The sequence below is a fragment of the Anolis carolinensis genome, unplaced genomic scaffold, assembly GCF_035594765.1.
Source record: "Anolis carolinensis isolate JA03-04 unplaced genomic scaffold, rAnoCar3.1.pri scaffold_8, whole genome shotgun sequence".
In the NCBI taxonomy this organism is placed as follows: domain Eukaryota; kingdom Metazoa; phylum Chordata; class Lepidosauria; order Squamata; family Dactyloidae; genus Anolis; species Anolis carolinensis.
The window spans coordinates 7,651,780-7,663,802 of NW_026943819.1; the positions used below are offsets into that span (position 1 = coordinate 7,651,780).

Genomic DNA, 12,023 nt, shown 5'->3' on the forward strand with positions numbered 1-12,023 from the left:
ATAATAATAATAATAATAATATGGATTATTGTTATTATTAATGGAGCCCCTGGTGGTGTAGTGGATTAAAGCCTTGTGACTTGAAGATTGGGTTGCTGACCTGAAGGCTTCCAGGTTCGAATCCAGCCCGGGAAGAGCACGGATGAGCTCCCTCTATTAGCTCCAGCTCCATGCAAGGACATGAGAGAAGCCTCCCACAAGGATGGTAAAAACATCCGGGCGTCCCCTGGGCAACGTCCTTGCAGACGGCCAATTCTCTCACACCAGAAGCGACTTGCAGTTCCTCAAGTCGCTCCTGACACAAATAATAATAATAATAATAATAATAATAATAATAATTATTATTATTATTATTATTATTATTATTATTATTATGACACAGCAAACAAGATAGATTTGCCGGATTTCATATCACAAAATCACAAGTCGAACACTTCCCAAGTGTCTAGGACTGTGATGTATTTTCGGATGATGCGTGCAAATCCCAGCAGGGTGGCCTTTTGCAGTTGGTAATAACAGTCGCATTGACGAAAAACAACAGGAAAAACTCAGCCGCTATCAGGACCTCAAGACTAAACTTCAAAGACTCTGGCAGAAACCAGTGCAGGTGGTCCCGGTGGTGATGGGCACACTGGGTGCCGTGCCAAAAGATCTCAGCCGGCATTTGGAAACAATAGATATTGACAAAATCACGATCTGCCAACTGCAAAAGGCCACCCTGCTGGGATCTGCGCGCATCATTCGAAAATACATCACACAGTCCTAGACACTTGGGAAGTGTTCGACTTGTGATTTTGTGATATGAAATCCAGCATATCTATCTTGTTTGCTGTGTCATAATAAAATAATATAATAATAATAATAATAATAATAATAATAATAATTATTATTATTATTATTATTATTATTATTATGGTATTGCTGCTGCTGTTGTTATGAAATTAAACAACAAGTCCTCACCCAACTCCACCCCCAATCCTGATTTACTGGTGAATATAAACTCCTGTGATTTTTTTCTTTATGTCAGGAGCGACTTGAGAAACTGCAAGTTGCTTCTGATGCGAGAGAATTGGCCGCCTGCAAGGACGTTGCCCAGGGGATGCCTGGTTGTTTTGATGTTTTGACCATCCTTGTGGGAGGCTTCTATCATGTCCCCATATGGAGCTGGAGCTGACAGAGGGAGCTCATCCACGCTCTTCCCGGATTTTAACCGGCAACCTTCAGGTCAGCAACCCAACCTTCAGGTCAGCAGTCCTGCCAGCACAAGGGTTTTAGCCATTCCAGCCAATAGGATAAGGACATTAGAGTTGAGTTCCCAGTTAACCTGTCCTGTTGTCTTTCGCCCTTCCAGCCTCCAGAAGAGGTCTATTCCGCGGGCGACTCCGTGATGGTGAGATTCCACTCCGACGACACCATCAACAAGAAGGGTTTCCATCTACGATACACCAGCACCAAATTCCAGGATACGCTGCACACACGGAAGTGAGCCTCCGGCCACCCCCGGCGACGGAGAACGGGCCTCCCGTGACCGGAGGGACGGACAGATCTCTGCTGATCACAAAGACACCCACGGAGGAAATGCAGATGGACTGGAACGAGAAATACACAGTACACCTCAAAGTGTGAAACGCTCACACGGAAACCACGGTGCTGCCAGCCGCTCTCAAAGACTCGGCTTGGGGAAGTGGGGGATTCCTTTCACTTTTCTTCTTTTCTTTTCGTTTTTTTAAATGTCGATTTCTGTGCCTCTTTTGTGTCTTGAGCAGAGTGTCTTCGGGACTAACCACTTTGCAGCTTCCATTTACGGTTTGATCTCCCTCCCCCTTTTCTACACTGTCCTCCTCCCCCAATCCTGGAGGTTATGGTTTAAAACAACGCCGGGCAATTCAACCCGGTCATAAACTCCATAAAGCAAGTTTCCCAACAACGATGTCTGAGTATCCAGACCCAAACACAGTGGAGAGACTGCCATGCTTGCAGAAGCTGTCTGTCTGTTGTAATGATGTAATAAATACACTTTCTTGTACTTCTAAAGACATGCCCATCAACTTCTTTAAATCTTTACCATTTGTGCGGGTTATTTTTTCATGCTTCCATTTCCAAGAAAAAAAATGTAACTTGAAGACTTTCTCGGTTCTTCATTAACTTTTTAAATTTTTAAATTAAAATTTGAATTGGAAGAAAAGCAAATAAACTGCCGTTCCCACTTTTGGAATCCACTTTGCAGGGAGGTGGGAGTACCATAATCACAGAACTTTTTGGAGTTTGGATTTTCATGGGTTCCTCTTTGCTTTTGGATTCTGGGCAACTGTCTTCCTGAAACCCTTTCAGAGAACTTTTTAATGTGAAGGGATGATTTTAAATAATAATAATAATAATAATAATAATAATAATAATAATAATAATAATAATAACAACAACAACAACAACAACAACAACAACAACCTGACAAAGTTCTGGAACACAACACACCAGACATCACAGTTGTGGAAAAGAAAAAGGTTTGGATCATTGATTGAACTTCAAAGACTCTGGCAGAAACCAGTGCAGGTGGTCCCGGTGGTGATGGGCACACTGGGTGCCGTGCTAAAAGATCTCAACCAGCATTTGGAAACAATAGACATTGACAAAATTACGATCTGCCAACTGCAAAAGGCCACCCTGCTGGGATCTGCGCGCATCATCCGAAAATACATCACACAGTCCTAGACACTTGGGAAGTGTTCGACTTGTGATTTTGTGATATGAAATCCAGCATATCTATCTTGTTTGCTGTGTCATAAAATAATAATAATAATAATAATAATAATAATAATAATAATAGCAACAACTTTATTTATACCCCGCCACCATCTCCCCGCGGGGACTCGGTGCGGCTTACAACGAGGATATGACAACAACATAGCATACAATGCACACAATCAACTAAAACAATGAGATTTAAAAACAATGCAATACAAGATAAAAACAATATAACAGTTACTTAAAAACCGGAACATCACATTGTTCTGCACAGCAGAGGGTGACTAATACCTCATTCCACGAGGTCCAAGAATAGAATCAAAATGAGTAAAGAAGGAACAAGGGAACAATTTCAGTTAAAGTGCTATAGCATGTAGAGTGAGAAGCAAGGTAAAGTGCTATTAAATTTGTAAACACAGAGTAGATGACAAGTCAAATGGGCTATTTATTCAAACACGCTCAGGAACATCCATGTCTTCAGTTGACGACGAAAGATGGGCAATGACAGGGCTCACCTGATCTGCCTGGGGAGAGACTTCCAAAGCCACCACCGAGAAGGCTCTCTCTCTCGTCCCCGCCAGCCACACCTGAGACGGGGATGGGAGCGAGATAAGAGCCTCATCAGATGATCTTAAGGCCCATGTAAGTTCATAGTGCAGGAGGCAATTGCGGAGATAGACCTCCAAAAACCATCTAGATGCTCTCATAAGACCATAGGTAAGCAAAGAGGCCTCCAAAGACCATCTAGATGGTCTCATAAGATCATAGGTAAGGAAAGAGACCTCCAAAGACTATCTAGATTGTCTCATAATACCATAGGTAAGCAAAGAGACCTCCAAAGACTATCTAGATGGTCTCATAAGACCATAGGTAAGCAAAGAGACCTCCAAAGACCATCTAGATGGTCTCATAAGACCATAGGTAAGCAAAGAGACCTCCAAAGACTATCTAGATGGTCTCATAAGACCATAGGTAAGCAAAGAGACCTCCAAAGACTATTTAGATGGTCTCATAAGACCATAGGTAAGCAAAGAGACCTCCAAAGACCATCTAGATGGTCTCATAAGACCATAGGTAAGCAAAGAGACCTCCAAAGACTATCTAGATGGTCTCATAAGACCATAGGTAAGCAAAGAGACCTCCAAAGACTATCTAGATGGTCTCATAAGACCATAGGTATGCAAAGAGACCTCCAAAGACTATCTAGATGGTCTCATAAGACCATAGGTAAGCAAAGAGACCTCCAAAGACTATCTAGATGGTCTCATAAGACCATAGGTAAGCAAAGAGACCTCCAAAGACTATCTAGATGGTCTCATAAGACCATAGGTAAGGAAAGGGACCCTCAAGGCCATCTAGATGATCTCATAAGGCCATCACGAGACCATAGATAAGGAAAGGGACCCTCAAAAAACATCTAGATGGTTTCATAAGACCATAGGTAAGGCAAGGGGCCTCAAAGGCCATCTAGACAATCTCATAAAACCATAGGTAAGGAAAGGGATCCTGAAAGGCCATCTAAATGGTTTCATAAGACCACAGGTAAGGAAAGGGCCCCCCAAAGACCATCTAGACAATCTCATAAAAACCATAGGTAAGGAAAGGGATCCTCAAAGGCCATCTAGACAATCTCATAAAAACATAGATAAGGAAAGGGATCCTCAAAGGCCATCTAGATGGTTTCATAAAACCATAGGTAAGGAAAGGGGCCTGCAAAGGCCATCTAGACAATCTCATAAAACCATAGATAAGGAAAGGGACCCTCAAAGGCCATCTAGATGATCTCATAAGGCCATCACAAGACCATAGATAAGGACCCTCAAAAAACATCTAGATGGTTTCATAAGACCATAGGTAAGGAAAGGGGTCCACAAAGGCCATCTAGACAATCTCATAAAACCATAGATAAGGAAAGAGACCCTCAAAGGCCATCTAGACAGTCTGATAGGACCATATGTAAGGAAAGTGACCTCCCAAAGCCATCTAGATGGCCTCACAAGGCCATAGCTAAGCAAAGGGACCTTCAAAGACTATCTAGATGATCTCATAAGACCATAGGTAACCAAAGAGACCTCCAAAGACCAGGTAGACTTAGGTCAACCCTAAGTCTAAAGTTTAGGACAGGGGCCAGGTCAATGACCTTGGAGGGCCGCATCCGCTTAGTTTGGGGACCCCTGGTTTAAGGCTTTGTAGGTGATAACCTGCACCTTGAATTGGGCCCGGAAACTTATTGTTAGCTAGTGGAGCTGCTTAAGTAGAGGGGTGGACCGCTCCCTATATCTTGCTCCCGTTATTTATTTATTTATTTATTTATTTATTTATTTATTTATTTACAGCATTTATATTCCGCCCTTCTCACCCCGAAGGGGACTCAGGGCGGATCACATTACACATATAGGCAAACATTCAATGCCTTTTAACATAGAACAAAGACAAACAAACATAGGCTCCGAGCGGGCCTCGAACTCATGACCTCCTGGTCAGAGTGATTCATTGCAGTGATTCATTGCAGCTGCTCTCCAGCCTGTGCCACAGCCCGAGCCCTGGCCGCTGATCTTTGTACCAACTGTAGTTTCCGAACCGTCTTCAAAGGCAGCCCCACATAGAGCGCATTGCAGTAATCCAACCTGGAGGTAACTAAGGCGTGGACCACCATGGCCAAGTCAGACTTCACGAGGTACAGTCGCAGCTGGCGCACAAAGTACGTCTCATGTGACAAGGTAAGTGCAGTACAGACAGGCCCTGAGACACAGACATTGCACCTAAAGTGTAGCCATGCTTATGACATCAACTCTGTAGGCGCTGATGTCACAGAACTTCTGGCCTCTTTGAACCACTGCAAGCCATGGAGAGCAAAGGTGGGCATGAAGATGGGGTAAGCGATAACCAACAATAGAATGGACCTTGGCAAGACCAGGTGGCGAAACCTTGGCCTCACTCCCAGGCAGCTCTCCAGAAAGGTTGGGGTCACCTATTCGATGGCCGAATTCATCACCCAGAGCTACCGCACACCTGTCCGCACTCAAAGCCCACAAACATCTTGCGCCCGCTCCCCTCTACGTCCCCAGAAGTCTCCGAAGAAGAACCGATGTCAAGTCAACGTTACCTACAAAGGGGTGTGCGGCGGAGTATCTAATTGTGTAGCCCCGCCAGCATCTTGCAGCCGGAAAAGGGAAAGATCGGGAAAAGAGCCGACGGAGTGTGAACGTCCTTCTACATCTTATGCTTATACCGAAGCAAAAGCGGTGGTGCGCGAGTCCGAGGATCCTCCAAAACGTACGGAAAGTGACCAAGGCAGTTGTAAGACATATGCCTCATCTTGTAGCAGCTTCTTCAATCCAAAGAGTCATAAGGCCACTCCTTTCCCAAAGGTGAAATGTTCTCGCGGAAGGAAAAGACCCGAGTATAGCAGGATAGAGGATAAGTGCAAGAAAGCAATCCAATGCAGCTGCACCATACCTCCATCCAAGAAGAAATGCAGGATGTTTCCCATCGACATCCACCTCGATGTCCCTTTAAATATATTTCTAGATGACGAAGAGGGAGTCGAGTTTGACGAAGAGGTCCAGCTGTGCCAGAAAAGGAAATACAAGAGCATGGGGGTCCAAGTCTCATCCCATCGCAACGAAAGCATCTGCGAACACCCGGACGATGAATGTCAACAGACGGAAGAACAGAGAAAGCCATGGTGTGAGGAGATAGAAGAAGAGGACAATCCAGAGATGGAAAAATCTCTACTTCGGAAAAACCACAGCTCAGAAAGCGACTGCGGCAAGAAGTCACCAAGAAAAGCGGAATCTCAGGTTCCTTTGTGGGAAAAGGTGAAGGAGTGCGTGACGTTCCTTGAGACTCTTTTGATCTCTATAATAAATAAATATTAGCTGCTCTACCTAACTGATTTGAGCTGGGGATTATATTTCCATTGATATTGTTTTGCATTGACCCACAGTTGAAGCAGTGCCAGAATGGTATAATTCTGCAATGTTGGTGCCCTCCCAGAGCGTATCTACACTGCGGAGTTAGTGCAGGTTGGCACCACATTAACTGCAATGGTGTGGAAGACAGAGATGTATAGAACCATAGAATTGTAGAGTTCGAACTGCAAGGTTGGCAGGAGCTAGAGCTGACAGTCGAGAGATCATCCCAACTCACGACTTCGAACTGGGAGCCCCTGATGGCTTAGTGGGTTAAAATCTTGTGACTTGAAGGTTGGGTTGCTGACCTGAAGGTTGCCAGGTACGAATCCAACCTGGGGAGAGAGCAGATGAGCTCCCTCTATCAGCTCCAGCTCCATGCAGGAACATGAGAGCAGCCTCCCACAAGGATGGTAAAAACATCAAAAAAATTCTGGGTGTTCCCTGGGCAACGTCCCTGCAGACGGCCAATTCTCTCACACCAGAAGCAACTTGCAGTTTCTCAAGTTGCTCCTGACACGAAGAAAAAAAAACCCAGCTTCAAACTGCCAACCCTCCAGTAGGCAGATTTCCAGCCGCTACCCTGTTTCCCCTAAAATAAGACATCCCCTGAAAATAAGACCTAGTAGAGGTTTTGCTGAATTGCTAAATATAAGGCCTCCCCCAAAAGTAAGACCTAGCAAAGTTTTTGTTTGGAAGCATGCCCAACGAACAGAACACCAGAGCATGCAGGATCAGTAAATGTACATGGAAATATTGGTAGTAACAAGAAATTCTTGATAGGATTCACAGTTTGTCTGGTTATGCTGGTTTGTGATGACAACTACTGTACAGTATATATAAAATGTTCATTTTTTGTTCAACAATAAATGTGAATTCTTCTTCACATCCCCTGAAAATAAGACCTAGAGCATCTTTGGGAGCAAAAATTAATATAAGACACTGTCTTATTTTTGGGGAAACACGGTAGTAGTTTAACCCACTGCGCTATTGTGGCCCCATTATAATGGTGCAGCTACATGATAGAATTAAAGTAGTTCGGCAGTACTTTGACCACTTTTTGCTTTAGGCGATACCTCGTAGGTCAAGGATGATGGTCCTCCGTTTCTGTTATCTTGGGGGGGTGTCCGTAGGTGGCTGAAGAGACCTATTCTTGATCCGCATGTTCTCCCGCAGTGAGGACATCGGTTTCCAGGTGGAAGGTGGTCTCAGTCAGGGTTGGCTTGATGCTCCTTCCTCTTGGTATGTTTCTCCCTTAAGCCCTCCATTCGTGCCTCTTCGAACTCCGCAGCACTGCTGGTCACAGCTGACCTCCAATTAGAGCGCTCAAGGGCCAGGGCTTCCCAGTTCTCAGTGTCTATGCCACAGTTTTTAAGGTTGGCTTTGAGCCTTCTTTAAATCTCTTTTCCTGCCCACCAACATTACGTTTCCCATTCTTGAGTTCGGAGTTTGGGAGACGGTGAACTTTGGGCATTCGGACAACGTGGCCAGTCCACGTTGAGGTGATGGCGTAGGAGCATCGCTTCAATGCTGGTGGTCTTTGCTTCCTCAAGCACGCTGACATTTGTCCGCCTGTCTTCCCAAGAGATTTGCAGGATTTTCCTGAGGCAACGCTGATGGAAATGCTCCAGGAGTTGAGTGTGACATCTGTAGACCGTCCACGTTTCGCAGGCGTAGATCAGGGTTGGGAGGGGAATGGCTTTGAAAACAAGCACCTTGGTCTCTCTACGGATGTTCCGATCATCAAACACTCTCTGCTTCATTCGGAAAAGTGCTGCACTCGCAGAGCTCAGGCGCTGTTGTATTTCAGTCTTGATGTTGACTTTTGTGGAGAGGTGGCTGCCAAGGGAGCAGAAATGGTCAACATTTTCTAATGTTACACCGTTAAGCTGTATTCCTGGCTTTGCAGAGGGAGTAGCTGGTGCCTGTTGGAAGAGCACTTTGGTTTTCTCGATGTTCAGTGAGAGGCCAAGCTTCTCGTATGCTTCTGCGAAGGTGTTTAGAGTGGCTTGTAGGTCTTCTTCTGAATGTGCACAGACTACATTGTCATCGGCAAATTGAAGTTCTATCATAGATGTTGTGGTGACCTTGGTTTTGGCTTTCAGTCTGCTGATATTTTTGTGCTAAATTCATAAATACAGTAATTACAACATAACATTACTGTGTATTGAACTACTTTTTCTGTCAAATTTGTTGTATAACATGATGTTTTGGTGCTTAATTTGTAAAATCATAACCTAATTTGATGTTTAATAGGCTTTTCCTTATTATCCTTATTAATATTATCCTTTTCCTTATTATCCAAGATATTCGCTTATCCAAGCTTCTGCTGGCCCGTTTAGCTTGGATACGTGAGACTCTACTGTAATAGAGAAAAATAATAAATGTGCCATATATTCTCGAGTATAAGCTGACCCAAATATAAGCCAACCAGGACCCTCACCTGAGTATAAGCCAAGGGGGCTTTTTCAGTCTTTAAAAAAGGGCTGAAAAACTAGGCTTATACTCGAGTATATACAATAATTCCATATACCCTGTTTCCCCGAAAATAAGACAGTGTCTTATATTAATTTTTGCTCCCAAAGATGCGCTAGGTCTTATTTTCAGGGGATATCTTATATTTCCACAAAAACGAATTCACATTTATAGTTGAATTTTTAAAAATGAAAATTTATTATTTACTATACAGTAGTTGTCATCACAAAATAGCATAACCAAACTGTGAATCCTTTCAAGAATTTCTATATTATATTTTATTGCTATACTGTTTTACAATTACTGTTTTGAATTTCTGTTCGTATGTAAATTTCTGTTGTTTTTGGGCTTATCCCTGTGTAAGCTGCCCTGAGTCCCTTCTAGGAGATGGAGGTGGGATATAAGAATAAAGTTATTATTATATTATTATTATTATTATTATTATTATTATTATTATTATTATTATTTGTTACTACAGTAGAGTCTCACTTATCCAACACTCGCTTATCCAACATTCTGGTTTATCCAACGCATTTTTGTAGTCAATGTTTTCAACACATCGTGATATTTTGGTGCTAAATTCATAAATACAGTAATTACTACATAGCATTACTGTGTAATGAACTAGATTTTCTGTAAAATTTGTTTTATAACATGATGTTTTGGTGCTTCATTTGTAAAATCATAACCTAATTTGATGTTTAATAGGCTTTTCCTTAATCCCTCCTTATTATCCAAGATATCCACTCAGTGCACTTTGCCCAGCTCATTTTATGTTTTTATTGCTGTGTTTTTCATGTATTTTATAATGATTGTGATTTTTAATGCCTTTTAAATTTATTTGTGTGTTTTTGTATTTGATATTACTGTATGCTGGTTTTATATCTGTAAGCCGCCCCGAGTCCCTCTGGGGAGATGGTGGCGGGGTACAAAAATAAAATTATTATTATTATTATTATTATTATTATTATTATTATTATTATTATTATTAGCTTATCCAAGTTTCTGCCGGCCCATTTAGCTTGGATAAGTGAGACTGTACTGTAATAGAGAAAAATAATAAATGTGCCATATATTCTTGAGTATAAGCTGACCCAAATATAAACCAACCTGGACCCTCACCAGAGTATAAGCCAAGGGGGGCTTTTTCAGTCTTTAAAAAAGGGCTGAAAAACTAGGCTTATACTCTAGTATATACAGTAATTCCATATACAGTAGAGTCTCACTTATCCAACACTTGCTTATCCAACGTTCTGGATTATCCAACGCATTTTTGTAATCAATGTTTTCAATATATCGTGATATTCTGTTGCTAAATTCGTAAATACAGCAATTACTACATAGCATTATTGCGTATTGAACTACTTTTTTTCTGTCAAATTTGTTGTTTAACAATGTAGTTTTGGTGCTTAATTTGTAAAATCATAACCTAATTTGATGTTTAATAGGCTTTTCCTTAAACTCTCCTTATTATCCAACATATTCGCTTATCCAACATTCTGCCGGCCTGTTTACGTTGGATAAGCGAGACTCTACTGTATTTGGTGTATAACTGATATCATTACGACTGTGGCTGCTTAACAGCGCATTTGAAAGCAGCACGAACTGCGAACACTGTTTTCTATTTGTTATCATGTACTTAATGCCTAATATTCCAAGTGGGATTGGGATGCCACGGAGCATGTTGGGTAATTGCAGTCTAATTGCCATTTAACCAGGCGCTCCTTCCAACTGTTTGTTCTCTGTACTACATGTCGGATTCGCAAAGTGTGTGTTGTGCATAGCAACAACCGTCAAAGAATGAGAATAGCATCTACAGGGGCGTGTGTGTGTGTGTGTTTGGGGTTGAAAGGGCTAGAGATATAAATTGCCCACGTTCCAAGCAAGAGCCCGTGCCAAGGGTCTGGAACAAGCCTTCCCCGTTCTTGCCCTGTTTCAGAGAGCATGCCAAGTACATTTGTAGACACGTGCAAAGCTGCGGTGGGCTAATTGCTAGGCATCATTCTAACTTCACAATGTGGCATTCCAGATGAGCAATTTTAAAATAATTCTCCCACCGTATTGCTTAGAGAGCTGAAACTTACCAACTTGAAAAGACTGAAGTGCTTTCTTCTGCCGTCCGGCTGTGCCTGAAAATATGTACGCTCCAACTGTCCCAATTTGGTGAGGACAGTCCCAGTTCATCCTCCATTACCCCACTTTCCCAACTTTTTTAAATGTCTTGGTTTCTTTCCCTTCCTTCTCTCTCACCCCATGGCCCTTAGCTTGCTTCAATTGCTGCAGAAAATGGGTTCAAAGAGCAAAAGAAGTCCATCTGGTGATAAATAAACCCCAATAAAAGTGAAGCCACCAACTTGCAGAGCACCATTTAGGTGCAACACTCTCGATGGCAAATCTCAACAAGTTGTTGTCGAAGGCTTTCATGATCAGAATCACTGGGTTGCTGTGAGTTGTCCGGGCTTTATGACCATGTTCCAGAAGCATTCTCTCCTGATGTCTTGCCTGCATCTATGACAGGCATTCTCAGAGGTTGTGAGGTCTGTTGGAAACTAGGCAAGTGGGGTTTACATATCTGTGGAATGTCCAGGGTGGAAGAAAGAACTCTTGCCTGTTTGAGGCATGTGTGAATGTTGCAATTGGCCACCTTGATTAGCACTGAATAGCTTTTCAGCTTCAAGGTCTGGCTGCTTATTGCCTGGAAGAAGTCTACATAGGGACCGCCAAACGCAGTGCTCAAACATGAATCAAGGAACTAACTCAACCAGATAAGTCAGCCGTAGCAGAGCACTTGCTGAACCAACCTAGACACAGCATATTATTTGGGAACACCGAATGCTGGATCACTCTCACAACCACCATGTCAGAGAAGCCATTGACATCCACAAGCATGTG

At 42.7% G+C, this 12,023-nt stretch overlaps 1 protein-coding gene across 2 annotated transcripts in view; it reads left to right on the plus strand.

Moving 5' to 3' along the window:
• bmp1 (bone morphogenetic protein 1) overlaps positions 1-2,034 on the plus strand; it is a 158,308-nt gene extending 156,274 nt beyond the window's left edge. For both annotated transcript variants that reach the window (XM_062961037.1, XM_062961038.1), the window contains one exon: positions 1,352-2,034. In XM_062961037.1, the coding sequence (XP_062817107.1) occupies positions 1,352-1,486 (135 nt within the window). In that variant the 3' untranslated portion in view covers positions 1,487-2,034. The remainder of the gene's footprint in view (positions 1-1,351) is intronic.
• The last annotated feature ends 9,989 nt before the right edge of the window (positions 2,035-12,023 follow it).